The sequence below is a fragment of the Mustela nivalis genome (assembly GCF_964662115.1).
Source record: "Mustela nivalis genome assembly, chromosome: 19".
NCBI lineage: Eukaryota > Metazoa > Chordata > Mammalia > Carnivora > Mustelidae > Mustela > Mustela nivalis.
Genome location: NC_139038.1, coordinates 34,900,220 through 34,919,504, shown reverse-complemented (window position 1 = coordinate 34,919,504; position 19,285 = coordinate 34,900,220). Strand labels below are relative to the sequence as shown.

Genomic DNA, 19,285 nt, shown 5'->3' with positions numbered 1-19,285 from the left:
CCACAGGGCCAGGTTGTTCCCACCCCCCTCAGCTCCAGAGGTTCAAGTGCGTGAAGCACACACAGCTCTAATTCTCCATCGAGGTCAAAAGGTAACCCACCATCTTCTCCCCAACTGGCACTTTCATGGAGGTCCCCCAGCTCAGGGAACTGTATAAACTGGCCACCCAGGTGCTCCTACAGAAGCCAGGGAGTCATCCTTTCCCCCCCTCCCTCACTCCCCATACCCTTGAACTCTTCTGTCCTAGGAAATGACTCCCTCAGTACCTTTCTCTCCTTTCATCCACATCCCTAGCATCTGGGTTCTTGGATCCCTCTTGCAGCCTTCTACTGTGTTCATCCATCCACTCCTGCACCCCTAAAATCCAGAGCAGTTTTTCCAAACAGACATCTGACCTTGCTCCAACAGCCCCCTCCTCTCCAAGAAAGGTCAAAATTCTTAGCATCGCCTTGAAAACTCTGAATCCTGTGCCCTGCCTATTTCTCCTACTTTCCCTGTTGCCATACACCAGTGACATTGGTTTGATCTCTAAAGTGCCAGCTCAGGACATTTGCCTGAGCTGCCCCCCTCTTCCAGGATTGCTTCTAACCCCACTTCTTCTGCCACCTCTGATCATTCTTTGGATCTTGATACACCACAGGAGATCTAAAAGCACCCTGGACTTCTCCTTTCATAGCACTTACCACCCTTGTAACAACCCAATTAATTCTGTAATTATCTCCTTAACATCTGCCACCAACAGACTCTAAGCCCTGAGAGGGTAGGGACTGTGGTTCTTTGCTTCACAGTAGTCTTTCTGGGTCTAGCCCAGTGATGGTGCATGAGGGAACCAACAACATTAAGGTAAGTGAAGGCTGAGCCTGGAGAGGTGGGGAGTGAAGACTTGCTTTTCTGGGTTCCTGTGAGCAGTGGCTGATGGGATTCCACTCTGATCCGGGAGCAGCTGCAGGGACTGGTAATGGAGCTTGTGGGAAAACATCCCCAGCTGCGTGGGTCTCAGCTTTGCCTGGCACCATTTCCTTGGGATAAGTGCCCACTGAGCTTGCAGATCTTCTCAAGGACTGAGAGAAGTGGCTCCTTCTCCCTGTGGTGGTTCAGACTTCCCCACTTAATCACCCGGGTGACTTGGAGGCTGATCAATGCCAGGCCGCCAGCATGGCAGGCATTAGACCAAGGCCAGGGCTGCTCGGCTGGGTTGCCTCCTCCAGCTGGTCCTGCTTTAATACTCGTTATTCTCTTTGGGAGGCTCTTAGCTTCCAAACGTCTACTTTATGTGGGTCTTGAGCTCCTCGTGTGTGGCATCTTTGGGGAGCAGGTGGAAATGTTACCTTCCATGGTGTCTGAAGTTGACCTGACTTTGCTCTTGGGACAGTGCCTCCTGATCCTACTCCTGGCCAATGGGTTTGGGGACAACCACACTTGGGTTTAATTAAAGGTAAATTGGTGGCATTCCAGCCAAGGGCAGCCCAGAGGCAGGAAGCTGTTGAGCAGATGGCATTACATTTATGTCATAACCCATCTTAATGATCCCATTCCTCAAAAGGCAGAGCCTAGAACAGTATACATGGAGGCAGGTCCTTCCTTGTCACTTCCCAGTCTTGGAGTGGTGACAACAGAGCTTGCCTGGGACCAGCCAAGTGAGGGGAGTTTCTCTTTATCTCAACTCCTCCTCTGAGGAGGTCTGTAGGCTGTGATGATTCAGGGAATATCACGGTGGGCAGAGCTAGGATTTTTTTTTTTTTCTTTTTGATGAGATAGAAGGGTCATTTTGCTTTCCTAGGCAAGGTCAAATACCCATGCTAGCAATCCTCAGAGATTTCATTTGATTGGATCCTAGCGCTTCCATGGACTTGAGTTTGTATTTTCCTGATAAAAATGAAAATAGGGACTAAAGCATGAGCCTGATTAAAAATGCTGATTCAGACTGAGTACCTCTTATATGCTAGGGATTGTGCTATGTTCTCTGAGGAATAGAAATATGGCTAAGACACAGCCTCTACCTCTAGCAGATTGTACTTGTTAGATAGAATAAGCCGTTTGCATGATTAAACACTTGTTCATTCAACACATGTGTATGAAGTACCTGCTGTGTGTCAGTGGGGGCTGTGCTGGGGGTAGAACAAAGCAGCATCCATGAGACATGGTTGGGACACAGTTCTGTGGGGGAGGTCATCATCCTATTAATAATGGTGCAAATAATGCCAGTAACTAATGCAACTGAATAATCATAAGCTTTCAGAAGTGCCACAATGTACCCTATGCTATAAGAATACATCACAGGGGTCTTTATCTAGTGTGGTGCATCACAGAAGGCTTCCTGGAGGAGGTGTTTGGATTGCAAATGGAAAGCATGTATAGGAGTTCAATAGCAGACAGGAACTAAAAAGCTTCCCAGGTCAGGGTGAGAGTAGGTGCAGCTGGAGCTCAAAGTGTGCAAGGGTAAGGTGTGGAGGAGGAGGATGAGGGTGAGTAGGGGCAGACTATACCCACAGCCTTTATGGCTCAAGTAAGGCATCTGGCTTGCCTGCAAGCAGTAGGAAGCAATGTGAGCTTCAGGAAAGGAACTGAGAGTGTTCTAATGTAGTCAGTGTAGTTGAAAGCAAAGCTGAGAAACTCATTTGGGGTTTATGCACGACGCGGGGATTACATTTTAGCAGCAGTTGTTCCGAACAGAAGGCAGCTTCTAATTGCAGTTGTTCAGCATCGAACCCACATTCAAACTTGCAATTATTTCCCTGTTAAAAGAGCTGACGGTTCCCTCTTCTGCAGAGAGGCAGTCTCAAGGGAGCCCTAATCCTGGGCACTAGGCTTACACCCGGGTCCCCTGAGTATCAGACCACATTCTCATGAAGCTGTTGCTGTCAGAGGGCCATGGAGACAGACAGGACGTGGGGCACAGGATAGAGATGGGCTGATGAAGAGGATGGGCATCTCAGCAAGGACTCTGGATGTTTCCAGAGCAGCTGAGTGAAAGGACCCCTAACACAGCTTAGCAAAATCAGTGTTTCACCTTCCACACAGGGCCAGCACACAGCATTGATGGTTGCCATGAATTGAGTAATTGATGTGCTATTATGATCTCTGCTCCTCTACTCCCTTAGAGGTGAGGAGTCCAAAAGAGAGAGGTGAAAGGACCTTCAAAAAATCAAGAACAGTGCTTGCATTTGAAGCCAGGCTTGTCTGAGTCCAAAGCACATTGTCTTAATCTCTACACCATGTTTTGTCTCAGGTAGGCCTGGAAATTTCCTGGGAGAGACAGTGGCCATTTAATCCCCAAGTGCCTGTTGAGTGACTCGGAAAGAGGAGCAGGAACTATAGTCACACAGCTGCTTCCCTTATCAGCTATGTGTCTGGGCAATTTGCTTACCCTCTATGGGCCTCCTTTGTAAGATGAGCTCTTATCGCCGATGATAGGATTGTCACATTTATTGGAATCTGCCAGGTTCTGTTCTCAGACCTTTACACACTGTAACTCATTTGGTCTCACAGCAGTCCTCTGGGAAATGGCTGTTATTAACTCCATTTTATCAGAGGAAGAAACTGAGGCACAGAGAAGTTATAGGATATACACAGTGTCATACAGCTAGGGAGAGGTCCAGCCTGGCTTCTGAGCCTCTTAGGCTGTTAAGAGAGATCAAATGATATGTTTCACACACAGTTCTTGCCACAGAATGCCACACACATACAACGAAAGCCAATACATAGGTTAAGGACATCCATGAATGCTGTTTAACCCCTCTGGGCCTCAGTTTCCTTTCTGTAAGTTGGGATGATGAAAGTTAACAATTTAATGGGATTTTATGATTGTCTCCTTTAACATCGCCCTTCAATGAAGCTGTTACTCCATTCTGTAGATGGGAAAGTCAAGGCACAGGGAGGTAGAGTGAATCATTTTAGGTTGTCCATTTACTAAAAGATAGAGCAAGATCTCCGGTGCCTGGCTGCCTGAATATAGAACCTGTGCTCTTAGCCTCTGCAGCGCAGTGATCCTCTGGCTGGTGACCTCTTTCTTTGCAGGTACTTGACTCCAGGACTGTCTCAGGGCTGCCGTAGGCATTCCTAGTCACACCGAGTTCGGTCCAATCCCTGTAATCAGCCTGGCCCGAGCTCCGTGCTCCAGCTATCCCATTTCTGCATAAATGGCCCGTGATGTCAAGTGGGTCACTGACAACTTCTCTCTCAGGAACCCTGAAGAAATCCTGAGCAGATTGGATAAAAAGCCCTTGTCAGACATCCTAATTTTAGTGTTCTCCCTTGTGATTCCATTCAGGAAGTATTTATTTAACACTTCACTTGTTTTGCCATTCTCCCCGACTTCATCTTGCAAAAGCTCCTGTAATAACCCATGTCTCCTTCACCAGCCTCATGCTGTTCTCGTCCTTGGAAAAACTTGAGTGCTGTGTTCAGCATCTGAGCCAGAAAAATGTCCGAGTTTCATCGTGCATCACTAATGCCCTCCTTTATCTCCATGCGGCGTCTCCTAGAATTTTTGCAGAGATTTCTGTATGTGCTGCCTTCCCTTGTCTCATTAGGTCTCTTTCAGACATTGTTGCCTACGTGCAAATGGACATTTTTCATACTGTAAGTTTCCTCACAAGGGCACCGCAATGAAGTGCTATTTCTCTCCCAGACTGGTTTTTACCATTCCTCTCCAGCTTCTATTTTCAAAATCTCCCCTCGCATGGAAGCACGGGCACGTGGGCTGTTCTCTCCTGAGTGGCAGTTACCCTCGGGCGTCAGATGCCACCCGTGCAGCACAGATGGGCTGGGAGGCCATAGTTAACTGTGCCTCACTCGTGATGTGAGGTTGAGATTCTCATTGCATTGGGGGGGTGCGGTTCTGTTATCGCCCATGCTTGTTTTTTGATTCAGTGAGTTGGTAACCCTATTAGACGTTCCTGATTCAGACCCTATTAATTTTAATGCCTTCTGAGATGAGTAGAGGAGAAAGCTTCTCTTGATTGTACAAGATGTATGTCAAAGCCTGTGGTTTTATATATTTATTTTATCTGAAAAGAAAATATGGTCGAGGCACCAAAAAAGGAATAGAGGTTTGGGTTGGTTGGAATTTATTTGGTCTTTAAAAAAAAAAATGGAGTAAAATAATTATAGAATTAAGCATTTTGAAGCAAACGATTCTGTGGCATTTAGTGCTTTTATGATATTGGACAACTGTCACCTCTCTCTTCCTCGAAAGCACATTCATCTTCCCAAACAAAACACTGAATCCACAAAGCACTATTCCCTATTCCCCCTCTTCTTAGCCCCTTGAAACCCCTAGTCTACTTTCTGTCTCTACAGACTCCATGCCAGTGTAATAATACAATATGAGGCCTTTAATATCTGGCTTATTTCACTTAGTTTGTTTTCACCTGGGTTGCAGCGTGAATCAGAACTTCATCCCTTTTTATGGCTGAATCCTGTTCTATTGCATGGATAGACCATATTGTGTTTACCCGTTCATTCCTTGATGAACATTTGGATTGTTTCTATCTTTTGACTCTGTTTGGGATTTTTAACCTTTGCAGACATCGTCCCAGATCCAGGCACTTAGCTGTTGTTTTCTTGGTGAGCATTCTAGGTCTTGATTCACTTGCTTCTCTTCTGAGAGAGCATTTAGAGGTGTAGGAGCTACCATAGTAAATGAGAACTACATGACCTCATGGTGGGAAATCTGGCACTGCTACTTGCGGATGCCCTGCCACCCAGTGGGCTGACCTTGATTCCTCCAAAGACAGCCCCCTGCAGGACAAAGACAGCATTTACTCAGGGCTTAGACCAGAGGTTCACAGCCTACCTGTACATTGTCATCACCTGGGGAGATTTAAGAACGATCAAAACTCTTGTTTCACTTCCAGAGACTCTGCCATGATTTGTACAGGGCTAAATCCTGGCATTTTTTTGTTTGTGTGTTGAGTGGGTTCAATTGAGGCCCTCAAAACATGTGTCCAGGTGTTAACCCCCCAGTGGGAGCTGGGAAAGTGAACTGAAAAAGTGTGTGACCTACCCCACTGGTTTCTTATCATAACAGACTTGACAAAACTGCTTTAGTATTAAACATTGTTCAAAAGTGGCCGGACAGCCTGAAGACTGGAAGAAAATATTTGCAAGTGATATATCCATAAGGTACTTGTACCCACAATATATAAAGGAGTCTTAAAGTTCAATTATTAAAAGAAAACCCAATTTAAAAATGGTTAAAGGATCTGAATGAGCATTTCTCCAAGGTAGATATGCAAATGGCCAAAAAGGACATGAAAAGATGCTGGACATTGTTAGTCATCAGGGAAATGCAAATCAAAACCACAGTCCATTATGGCCTTACACCCACTCGAGCGGCTAGAATAAAAAATGCAGGTAATGGCAAGTGTTGAAGAGAATGTGGAGAAATTGGGACCCTCACACACTCACTGCTGATAGGAATATAAAATGGTACAGAACCTGTGGCAAACAGTGTTGTGTTTCCTTGAGCAATCGAACATAGAGTTAGCACAGGACTAACAATTCCTGCATTCTGACAAACGCCTAGATGTATACCCAAGAGAATGAAAAGCATACGTTCACACAAAAACATTTACACAAATGTTTATAGCAGCATAATTCATGATAACGAAAAGGCAGAAACAATGCACATGTCCCTGAACAGATTAGTGGATAAACAAAATGTGGTCTACCCATATAATGTAATATTTTTGAGCCATTTTTTATAAAAGGAAAGAAGGCCTGATATGTGGTATTACTTGTATCAACCTTGACAGTATTATGCCAGTCACAAAAGACTGCATCTTGTTTGATTGCACTGATGTGAAATGTCCAGAAGAGGTAAATTGATAGAGACAGCAGATTAGTGGGGTCTAGAGGGGCAGGGGTGGTAATTAAATGGGATTTTAAAAAAAAAGATTTTATTTATTTATTTGACACAGAGAGATCACAAGTAGGCAGAGAGGCAGGCAGAGAGAGGGGGGAAGCAGGCTCCCCGCTGAGCAGAGGGACTGATGCGGGGCTTGATCCCAGGATCCTGAGATCATGACCCAAGCTGAAGGCAGAGGCTTAACCCACTGAGCCACCCAGGCACCCTGGGATTTTTTTTCTTTTTTTTTTGAGGTGATGAAATACTCTAAAAATGCCTGTGGGGATAGTTGCATGTATCTGATTATACTAAAAACCACTGAATGGTACACATGAAATGAATGGTATGTTATGTGTGTTTTATCTCAATAAAATTGTCAAAACGTGAACCGATATTGTGGCACAGAGCCCAAGCCCTCTCCAGCTTCCTCCACTTAATTAGCTGTGTGGTCCTACATTGAAGCACATAGTAAATGCTCAGTTAGCTGTGGTTTTTGCTTTCCTGGCATGATATTTTAGGAGGTCCAGGCATCTGTAGTCGTATCAGTGTGTAGCTGCACTTTGCCAGATGTGGTCTGCTCAATATCCTCATGACCAAGTGGGATACCTAAGGACTGTGGTCCTCAGTGTGTCCCCACGTAAACAATGGGCAGCACTCGGCAGTGTTCCAGTGACATGGGGGGCTGGAAGGGTATTTGAGTGGGAATGACATGAACTGGTTTATACTTGAAGATAATCCCAGTGGTATGGAATAGAGAATGAGGTGGGGGGCGTGGGGAGAGAATGGAGTCCAGGAGGCCTTGGTGGAAGCCACTGCAGTGGAAGTGATCTGAATTCAGGCATGGGCACCGGGATGCACCTCACAGGTGACAGCATCTCCTAGGTAGGGCAGTATAGCTTGGTAGCTGATTAGATGAACAGGTGGGAACACAGGGCTGTAGAAATGGAGAGAGGAGGGTTAGGGGTCACCTGAGTATAGAAGAAAAACTTAAGATTACATGAGGACAGAGGTCAGGTGAGGCTGGGGCCAGGGCAGGGTGAGGAGAAATAAGTGACACCTGATGAGAGAGGTCCAAAAGCTGGGCTTCCCTAGTCTTCCAGGCCCTGGTCTGCCAGTGAGAAGCTGCTGGCTCCATTCTGTGACCTCTTTATGGCTGGGTTTGTGTGTGGGATGGTGGCAGAGGGAATAGAAATGTGCCATGGAAATGCCTCTTCACCTTCAGGGTTAGTGAGAGGAAGTCTCATGTGCACGGCCACCTCCTGCCTGAGGTCCTGGGGTTTGTGTGATGCCTTCACCACCACGGCGCCAGGAACACTGGGAAGCACTGTGGCCTAGGGGGTGGCAAGGTGGCTTTGGATGCAGGGGCTGGGTTCCGGGGTTCATGCCGGGAGCCACCTTCTTATTTAAGTTGTGCATCCGGAGGGGAGTCACTTGACCTTCCTGAGTCGAGATTACTTGTCCATTAGTTGAGGATGGCAGCTCCTTCTTTCTAGAAATAGAAAGATTACTTCCATCTTCTGGTTGAAGGAATTCAGTATCTTATCCAATTTCATGTGGCTAACAAGTGAAAGAAAGATGATTTGGGTGCTCGCAGTCAAGACTCCAGAGCTGTTTTTTTGATAAATAGTAGCTAAATACACTCGGCTACCTAGGCCAGTTCTCTGTAGAGTGTCTAAACTTTGACAACGTCCACAACGGACTGGATTGAGGAGTCCTGTAAGATCAGCTTCTTCCCTCATTTTACTTATTTTACAGATACAGACTCTGAGGCTCAGGGAGATTAAGTAACCTTCCCAGAGTCACACAGCAGATCAGCCACAGTCCTGCCTTAAACCCAACTGTATCTGACCCTCATTGTGGCTCTTCTTCTACTTTCTGGTCCTGGCCTGCAGAGGGACATTTTGCTGAATCCTGTTAACCCTGTCCTTTCCAAATTCACACTCTGTGCCATTGGGCCACAGTGCCAGGGTCTCCGCTGGTGCTGCCCTGACTGATGTGAAACCCGATTTTCCGTGGCTGCATACTGATGCCTTAGACAACAGCCTAGTGTTTCAAAGGAGTCTGCATATTACAAAAAAGGGCAGCAGGTGTTATTTGGGCTAAATTGACCTTGAAATTGATTTCTTTATTTTATGACTTACTGAGAGGAGATTAATACTTTTTTTTTCCTGCAGTCTGAAACAATTTACATGGTAATAGAAGGCATAGTCAGTCAAATAAATTGCTGGAAGTGGTCGTGTTCCAAGGGGAAAAAAAAAATACAGAGCTTACTCACATTGATTTCTTTGCCCTGGGGAGAAGCAGAGATTTTAACATCTGGGAATAGGGAGCTAAATTTTATCTCTCATTTTAAAAGCAGAGGACTGAAGAGCTTAATCTGACATTTACACGGAATTCTCTAAGTTGGGGGAAACGAGGGAGCTGAGTTCCTTGCTGAAGGTTAACGGGCATTTTCTCAGAAGGGCCCTGTGTGATTTGATCTGGGGGTAGCAGGTAGGTACCAGGCGACATTTACAGAAGATGGGCCTTGGGAAGTTGGCTGCCTCACTGCCATGCTGCTGGGCAGTGGCAGAGAACAGTGGTGGTGGGAGACTTGTGTTGTAAACTTGACCTAGGCCCAGGTGGAGGTGCCAAGGAACCATGCGAATGGAGACCCTGCTTCCAGATTTCTGGGCTTTGTCATGTGGCTGTCCAACTCAGAGGTGGGATTTGATTTCAGCTGGTGCATCAGTATGCAGGGATGGCTAGCGTTGCTGACTGTGTCGGGATGGGTTTGAAACTGCACCTCTTGGCTCAGCAGGAAAATTCCGTGCTCCATTAGTACTGCCTGCCTTGGGAACACAAGGGGCAAGTGCAATTCGTGTGCCACATACTTGAATGTCCAAGTAAAAACCTTTAAAGCATTCCCCCTAATGCCAGCATTTCTGCATTCAGACCACATTGACAGGGCTCTTGTCCTCCAAAGCAACTCCAAATCATTTACCACATAATGTGAGCTAAATTTTTTTTTTTTCAGAAAATGTCAAGAAATGAATCTCTACCCAAAGGGTTCTGCTAGTACAGCCATATGTTATTCCATTAAATTATTTTCTTTTCAAAATAAAAATTTTGAGGTAGAGTAAAAATTTTTCATTAAAAATACATGCCCAGAATATACAAGAGTCAGAAGCATAAAATCCCCACTTCCCTACTATTCAATTCTGCTCAGCCAACTAACTCCTATCTCCAAAATTAGCCATTTATTTTTACCAGTTTCTTATCCATCTTCAAGAGATTTCAGTGCATACACTATATATGCATATAATCTTAAAACAAAGAACAGATTGTGGCATACTATATGAACCACTCTGCATTTTACTGTTTTCCTCTATCATTCCCTATCTAGCTGCCTCATTATCTTTCCTGAAGATTTCTGGATGCATCATGACTGATTTAGTTGGTCTCTGAATAATGGAAATTTATGTTGCTCCCAATATTTTGTAATTTAAAAAATATGCTTTGGCGCATATCCTTGGCATTGGTCATTTTCCACATGTGCAGACACTCCATAGCAGAAATTCTAAGACATAGAAATGCTAGTTCAAATATTACCAAGTTTTAACATGTTGACCAATGTGTACTTACACTGTGTATTAGAACACATGGTTTTTCACGCTCTGACCAGCTTGCTACCTGGCTCAGCCTTCATCTTTGCCAATCTCAGTAAAAAAATAATGCATCATCTTAATTTGCATTTCTTCTATTATGGGTGAAGTCAAGGATCTTTTAATGTGTGCAACAGACGTTTGCATCACCATCTGCTTTGTGAGCTGTGCATCACCCTTGCTCGTATTTTTCCTTTGACTTCCTTTGATGTTTTCTCATTATTTGAGGGAGCTCTTTATAAGTGTAGGAAACTACCCCTTTGTTCAGTGAGTTATATATATTTTTTATACTGTCCTTTGTCTTACACTTTATGGCCTTATTTTTCACACAGAATATATTTTACTTGAAATTTTTATTCATTTTTTATGGCTTTTATTTATTTTTTGAAAGTCTTTTTTTTTTTTTTTAAGATTTTATTTATTTATATGACAAAGAGAGCACAAGCAGTGTGGGCAGCAGAAGGAGAAGCAGGAGCCTAACCCAGGGCTCAATTCCAGGATCCTGGGATCATGAGCTGAGCTGAAGGCAGACCCTTAACAGACTGAGCCACCCAGGTGCCCCTTTTAATGGCTTTTAGCTTTGGGTCATAATTAGAAAGGTCTTCAGTACTCTGAGATGATAAAAAGCTACACTACTTGATTATGTTAGGTCCTCCAGTTGATTCACACATGGAGGAGTGACTCTGATTTTTTGCCTTGGCAAATGCGGCCTCCTCAGCATTGTAGAGAGGCCTGTTGTCTGTGATCACTTAGAGGTCACGATCTGGTTTGGTAGGCTCTTCAGCCTTCCTTGTTTCTCTCAGCATACAGACTTCTCCAGGTGTATCACACCACTGTGGTCAGGACATTTTTGGGTACAGTGGGCCCAGGGAGCTTGGTAAACAGTTAATGAACTGACCCCACCTGTCTTTCCCAATCGAGATCCCTATAGGCCTTACTAGTTCCATCCATGGGAACCCACCATGATCCCAACTCACACCATAATTTCTGTTCTTTAGCTGTGGTCTTTGCCTTCTGTTAATCTGAAGGATAAACTCTTTAAAGGTCATTCTTATGCAAAGGATGTGACATTCTAATGTTGTCTGTCATATTCTTTGGGAGCTGACACCAGTTCACACCAAATCCCCTAGAGGATGATGCAGGATGGACCTGTGGGGCTCTCTGGCTTGATCATTGTTTGAACTGGCCCAGTTCTCACCATTGGTGATTCGTGTCCTAGCTTTCAAAATCTGTAAACCAAGACACAGGAGGATGAAAATTCCAAGGGCAAAATACTGGACTTCCACGAATAGGGCTGAGGCCCAGGGAAGGGGTCATCTGTACTTGGAACAAAGGGAAGTGGGCAGCAACTGTAGGTTGCTTAGGGTTGTGGTAGTCCATGACCTGGGAAGTCAGATCTTAGACCTAGATAGTCAGATCTTTTCTTTCCTAATGAAAAATTTTCATTAGGATGTACCAGCTTGAGTTGAAAGATGTAGAGGTTTCTTGTAAGGACTCAGGGAGGCAAGTGAGGCTTTCTGGAAACCAGAACAATGTCAGACAACCACTCTTTCTCCTCTGTTTGAGAGATACTATCTCTTATCTGTTTCTGGCTTAGATCCTACATCTGTGCTTGTCACTGTGTTCAAGGTAAGGATGCAAACAGACATGGGGGACTAGGTGTAGAGTCTGCTGCTTTGTTCAGGATAATACAGGGACTGTGTTTACAAGGGTGAGGGCTGCTAATCCAAATGGGTATGTATACAGTTACAGGGTACAAAAAGGTCTAAAGATGTCAGAAAGTTTTCTGAGAAGAATGGACTGAGTTGGTGCTGTCCCCATCTCTCAGATGAAGGCACCCAACTAGTTAACATGAAGTGGAGGTACCACAACCAGGGATAATCAGCTGAGTGGGAGCCTGGGCTGCTGGCTGGTGGGAGAGGGTTGAGAAGTGAGGAAGAGACAAAGAGAAGGAGAGAAGTCTCTACGGGTGGCAGCTGGATAGGAGTTCCTCAGGTGACAAGGTTCCCATGTAAGATCATATTTGAATGTGTTTCCGTACTTGAGACTATTTCCAGGCCCATCATGGTGGTAGGAATGGCCTGCCTGGGGCCTTTTTTCTCCTTTGTTCTGGTCAGCTTCCTCTGAAAGGCTTAGTTTCAGCTTGATCCAAACTTCACTTTCCCAGGGTGTTGGTTGCTATGAAGCCAATACTGGCTTTTAACACAAGTGCTTTGGACCCCTGGAGCCCAAGGACCGTCTCAAGATACTGATCTTGATCAAGATCAGTATCTTGATCCCTGTTCCTGAGAATGAGTCCTTGGTTGGTGCTACTTGGGCAGGTGTTCATCCCTAGACCAGGTGGAAGTAGGCAGGGGGATGGGTCACCTGGCCCAGTCATGGGGCTGAGTCCCTTTCAAAGAGATGACCACTCAGTAGACAAGCCCACCAGGGGATCTGTAACAGTTGGACCTTTGTCAATTAGGTGAGATCTGCTATGGACCTGAACTCCTCATTCAAGTGTAGTTTTTAGTTGGCTCATATGTAAAATGGGGCCAAGAAGGAAAGCAGAAACAACAGCGATTCTCAGGCCAAAGACATTTGTGCATCTGTTTGCAAAATCGTGCCTTTGGCAACATCTTTTCCCTTCCCTCCCCTCCCAGGCTGCTGCTTTAGGCAGTCTCTGGAAGGGGAGCCATGATTTGTGCTTCTATCCCTCGCTCTCTCCCTCTCTCTCCCTCCCTCCTTGCCTCCTTCCCTCAATTCATTAATCATTTCAGTAAACTGAGGGAGTGGCGGGTGGGGGACCATGCTCCACATAGAGGACGGAAGGATACAAGGACGATTTTGATCTTCTGGTCGTTGGATTTTTCCATGACCAGTGTCTACGGCAAAACTGCAAAAAAGGGAAATACCAAGAGGTGTTTGTCTTATTGGTGTGCATGAACTATTGACAGAACTCCGTGCATGGGTCTGAGTAACTTGTGGCTAGTGCTAGAGAGTAGGCTGCTTCTTCGCTCTCTGTTTCTCTCTTTTCCTGTCTTTCGTCCTCTGTCTCTTTTGATCTCTTGGTCTCTGTCTATATCTCTGTCTCCCTCGCTTGTGCGTGAAAGCATAGACTGCTTTGTCTCTGCCCAGGAGGTTGAAGAGGTGACTTCAGGTCAAACCCCTGTAATGTTCAGTTAATGACAATTTGGAGCTTTAGGCACTGCTGCCACTTCTGAGGTGGGAGCAGCTCCCCAGAGTCCGATGGTGACTGTCACAAGCTCTTATGTGCCTCATGGAGAAGTAGATAAAGGTCTCAGAGGGAGAATGCAACAGCAAGACAGCTATCCGTCTGTTCACATGGGGGCCCAAGCCCTGGCTCGCCCGCATCCCTGCTGGGGTACTTTGGACAGGTTCTCAGCCTCTGTGCTTCTGTAACTATAATGTGGGGCTGAGATTGAGACCTGTTTCTGATATCCTTGTGAGGGTTAAAGAACAAAGCACACAGAGAGCAAAAAGGGCACAATAGTGTGCGCACTCCAGGAGCGGCATCTGTTGCTGGGTGACGCAGTGGAAAGGCAACCTGCACCCGCCACAGGGCAGCTGGGTGTGGCCCTCCAGCTAGGGTGGAGTATGCACGCTCAGAGAAGAATCTAGCCAGGGCTGCCTGATAGAGGCATCAGGAGGGCCACACATGGAAGTCAAAATTTTCTAGTAGCCACATTAAAAAGTAACAGATGAAATTAATTATACTATGTTTTACTTCAAATATTCATAGTATATTTATGAATTTAAATACAACTCTTTATTTTGAGGTATTTAAATATTATTTTAACATGTAATCAGTGTAAAATATTGATGGTGTATGAGTATGAATGAGATTTTACAATCATTTTATTTTTCTCACAAGTGCCTTCAAAATCCAGCAGGTAATGTGTACTTACAGCACGTTTCAGTCAGATTAGTCCTATGTGCCTCGGGGCTGCTGTAATAGCAGTACAGGCCTAGACCCCTCCTGGAGGGGGCCAGAGAGAAGGAGAGAAAGTCCTTTGGGTAAATGTGGCGAGAGACTGGGGGTCATGCCACCCTGGGTTACTCCAGATTGGAATTTTGTCTTCAATATGGGTTCCCCCACCTGTTTTTGTTTTTTCTTTTTACCAGGACTACAAATCTGAGAACTCCGCCCTCCTCTCCAGTGCCAGGAACAGTCCAGAAGACTCAGTAAGTAGAAGCATTTTGCTGAACAGATTAGACTCAGAAACTGCTTTTGCATCCTTTTCAGCCTTCTTGGTCTCCGTCATCAATCACCGGGACTGGTTTTTACCTGAAACTGATCTTGCTGGAGGAGTAACTGTGTTTGAGGGGAATAAATGTTCCTGGGCACTCACAGAATTTCTATTAGGAGACATGTGGGGCCAGAGTCTCAGCCCGTGTTTCGCAGTACATGATACGAAAGCTGAACACCTCCCTCGGGGAAGGGCCCGGCCTACCTGGGGGACAGGTCTGGGGGCACAGTGACTGGCAGAGGGCCATGCGCTGGTCTCTTTGCTTCTTGATACAGAGATGGATCCCGCGGTGGTGGGAAAATGAAAGGAAGTTTAACATCATTTGATTGATTCCACGGTAGAGACCGGAATGCCTATGAGTGGCTTGAAAGGCCCACATGATGGTGTGGAATTTGGGTCATTAGGGCAAAGGACTGTGGATGGTGCTAGAAATGAATTCCTGTGCCCCTTGCCTGTGTCACCAGGTATACAGGGGCAGGGATGCTCCCTGCACTTAGAGTTCCAGAAACATCCCTGCTTGTCCTCTCTGGGATGTGGTAGCTATGTGGTGCAGTCCTAAAGCGTGTTCTGTTTGTTGATAGCTGGTGACCGTGAGATGATTGGAAGGGGCACATTTGTATTAGTCACGATGTGTTTGGTCTCATGATTATCTTTATTTACAGCAAGCGATACTGGCTTTCCATTTATGGTAGCACTATGAAAAATTTTTTTGGAAAATATGTTTTTAAAGATGTGAGTTGACTTAGAAAAGAGTGCAGATGAAGAACAGTGTGGAGGTAATACGTAGATGTGGCAAGTGGTGATAAGAGAATGGCTGAGAGTAAATTCTTTTATCAAAGGACATTGATGTGACCTTGGTCGGCATCTGTGTGTGTGTCCGTGTTTGGTGTGTTCCCAGTCTATGCTGATACTGGGTGCAAACTGGACCCTCGAAGGACCCGCCCCTTGGCCTCTGTCTGTTCCCCCCAAATGACTTTTGAAGCTGGAGTTTTATTATAAACTCATTGCTGAACCACCTGAAAGAAGTGTGTCTATCTGTGATGCTGAATGGAGGAGGAAGATGAAAAATGTTGAGAAGTGATAGTCACACTACTGGCTTTCTTGTCCCACCTGACATCCAACCAAGTGTTTCCTCTCGGTGCTGAGTCAGTCCCCTCAATGACCCCGTCGGGTAAGTGCTGTTTCTGTCTTCGTTTTTTGGGTGAGGAAACTGAAAACCAAGTACAGAATATGCCCAAGGTCACACAGCCTGGCCTCCCTCTCTGGTTGACTCTGTCATCGTCTGTAACTCCACAGCATGTCTGTGCAATGTCTTCCCATTTTGTAGAGAGGGAAATGATTCACGGAGCAGGAAAGAGGATTTTATGTCCTGGCACATGAAAAAGTACACTGCACCTTGATGGTTTAAAAGGACAAACATTGTCTCACAGTTTCTGTGGCTCAGGAATCCGGGAGCGGCTTAGACGACTGGTTCTCGTTCAGGTCTCGCCCGAGCTGGCACTGTCTTCATCCACAGGCTTGAGTGGGGCTGGGGCATCCACTTTTAGACTGCCTTGTTCCTGGTGGGTGGCTTCAGCTCCTGCAATGTGGACCTCTCCATAAAGCCACTTGAGTGTCCTACTGACATGGCTCTCTAGCAGGGGGAGAGAGCAAGGCAAAAGCTGTGATGTGTTTTATGATCTCTCCTCAGAATCCACGTACTGTCACCTCTGCCATATTCTGTCCCTCATGCAAACCAACCCTAATGAAATTGTGGCAGACGGCTACACATGAATGGAGATACCCAGAGGGGAGAGATCACTGGGGGCCCTTTTGGAGGCTGGCTAGCACACTTTTCATAATCTTAGAATAACCATGTCCTGTAGCATCATGCCACATCTGTGAGAAGGAAACCTAAAGATACTGAACCCATTTTGCAGGTAGAAAAATTAAGCATGGAACAGGGAAGCAACTCACCAGAGTCTTGAATGTGGCCTTGCTCTGCAGGAGCTTTTAAAGGGAAGGATGGAAAAGTGGGGAGAAAACCTTCCACTTTAGTGCTCATTGTCCACAATAGAGCCAAAGGTGCCTTTAGATCTCTCCATGTGTCAGGATCTTAGAAGAGCACCCCCTTGATTTTCAGCATTGTTGGATTGGGTTAGCTATTCCCTGGCCCCGAGTCCCACCTCATTAAAGATGATGGGTTCTCTCTACTGGAAGCGAAGATGCTGTCCTGTTAGAGAAACTTCAGAGGTTTTCTGAGATCAACAACCCTAACCCGTTCCTCCTTCTCCACCTTTGACTTTCACGGTGCTGCCAGTCTGGGTCCTTCTGGCTGGAATCCATGGGTCAGCTTCCTAGCCTAATAAGTCATAGGTAGAAGCAGTCATTTTTGTGACTTACGTTGTTGGCAGCACGTTGGTGACCAACAATTCTGGGCGGCAGCCTGTCTCACAGGTTTCAAAGTGTAAAACATGTTCACTCCGATGCAGTAATGACACTTCTAAGAATTTATACCTCGGGGATGAATGGATGAGTATGAGAAGCTGTGTTTGTCTATTTGTTGAGGGATGGTTGTATTAGCAAAAAAATAATAATAATAAAAAAACAGCCTCAATATCCATCAATAAGGAATTGTTTAAGTAAATTACATGCATCCATAAAGTCCAATTCAAGCTGCTGCTAGAATTTCGTGGTGAGGATTTATGTTTATGGACTTGGAAAGATGCTCATGACATATTGTTGAGTGAGAAATACCGCATATATCATATTATTCCAATTATGTGCAATTATATTCATATATCTCCCTTTCTCTGAATGCAGAGAGAGGTGTCAGAAAGGCAGATGGGGAATTCAACTAAATTGGTGGTTTTACATTTTTCTTTGGACTCTTCCAGTTTTATTTATTTTTTTTACAGTGAGTGGTTATTCTCCTTGATAGCAGGAGTAGTAATAATAATAATGTTGGTAATGACTATTTATAAAATTAAGCAGTGAGTCTGGGCTGTTCAGTGAGGATACCCAGGGAAGCTGATGGCATTTTATTAAAGTTTTATTCTTAATTGTCCTAGAAATGCTACAGTCCCTTGGAAGAGTGAAAAATGAGGCTCACAGGACTGAAGCAGGGCCTGGAGGCAGATTTTTTTGGTCCTTGGCCGCTCCAGGAGCCAGAATGCCTTAGGCCTTGGCATCTCGCCACCATTTCCACTCACTGCCCTGCCCTGTGCTGCCACCCAGCTCCCCCCAGTTCTGACCCCTGGCTTTCCACTTGGGTACCACTTCCCAGAAATGGCTTTTTCTGGATACAGCAGGTGCCATTCTCTGGCATCCAGGAGCCAGGACATAATAACAATGATAGCCAGCATTATGAGCACCTAGGAAGTATCTGGCATTGTGCTGAGTGTTTCAAGTGCATTATCTCCTTTATACCCCAGAGTAGCCCAATTAAGGAAGAACTGTCCCCACCCCCATTTCTGCAGGTGAGGAATAGTCTCAGAGTATCCTAGATAATGAGTGGTGTTTCTGGGACTTAATCTGGTTTCGACTGTTTCCTTAGCTGGGTTGCACTGAGGATAGGACCACCTGGTTTAGTAGTGTAAGGAATATTTCTGGGAACATCTCAGATGTGGGGTTGATTCTGGAATCAGCAGGTAAGGTAGAAATGATACCTGGTCAAAGTTACATGTTAAGGATAACTAGAGGATGACAGGTTGGACGCCTTTCTACCCCTTGGTATATCTCAGACAGCCACCCTTTCTTTGAATATTAGAACAAATTGAGGTCTTTGCTTAGGTGCCACATGAAATGGTTGTATTGGGGTGACATGGTGGAGTCATGACATATACTTGTCTTTAAATATTGGGGTCATCTGTGGCCAAATGGCCACATGATGGGGGACAGTTAGGAAATGAAACCAAGTGAGAATCTTGCAGATCCACAGTCCATTCTGGGAGCAAATGTGTCCTAAAGTGGATGGAGGTGACCCTGCCCCAGCGTGAAGAACATTATTACTCTCACTTTTTCTTTCTTGATTCTCTTGGAGACCCAGTACAGTTAAGTGGCAGAGCCCAAGTTCCTACTAGGTCTGCTTCATTCCTGAGCTCTATTTCCTAACCTCTCTACTCTTCTGAAGTGGAAAGACATGGTGTTTGCTTTCTTTTGTTGCACAAAAAAATGCCAGTAACTTAGTTTAAAGCAACACCTGTTTATTATCTCAGCTAACAAGTGTCAAGGGTCTGGAAATGCATGGCTGGGTCCTCTGCTCAGGCTCTAACAAGGCTGCAGTCAAGGTGTCAGCCAAGATTGGGGTCTCATCTGGAGCTTGGGTCCCCTCTGAGCTCCAGTGGTTGTTGGAAGAATTCAGTTCCTTGCAACGGTAGGGTGGAAGTCCTCTGTTCATAGAAGCTGCCTTGCAGTTCCCTGCCACATCGCCGTCCTCATAGGCAGTTCACATCTTGGCAGCTTACTTTCTCAGGGCCACCAGGAGAGTCTCCTGGGCATGCTAGCAAGATGGAGTCATGTGTGTGTGTGTGTCTCCTAATATAGTCACATATGTGGCATTC

The 19,285-nt window shown here is 45.5% G+C and overlaps 1 protein-coding gene across 1 annotated transcript in view; it reads left to right on the top strand.

Moving 5' to 3' along the window:
• The window catches only part of LOC309854290 (uncharacterized protein), a 325,104-nt gene that overhangs the window by 262,050 nt on the left and 43,769 nt on the right, over positions 1–19,285 (top strand). Inside the window, exon 3 of the mRNA XM_082713187.1 lies at positions 14,620–14,679. Within this exon, the coding sequence (XP_082569313.1) occupies positions 14,620–14,679 (60 nt within the window). The remainder of the gene's footprint in view (positions 1–14,619; positions 14,680–19,285) is intronic.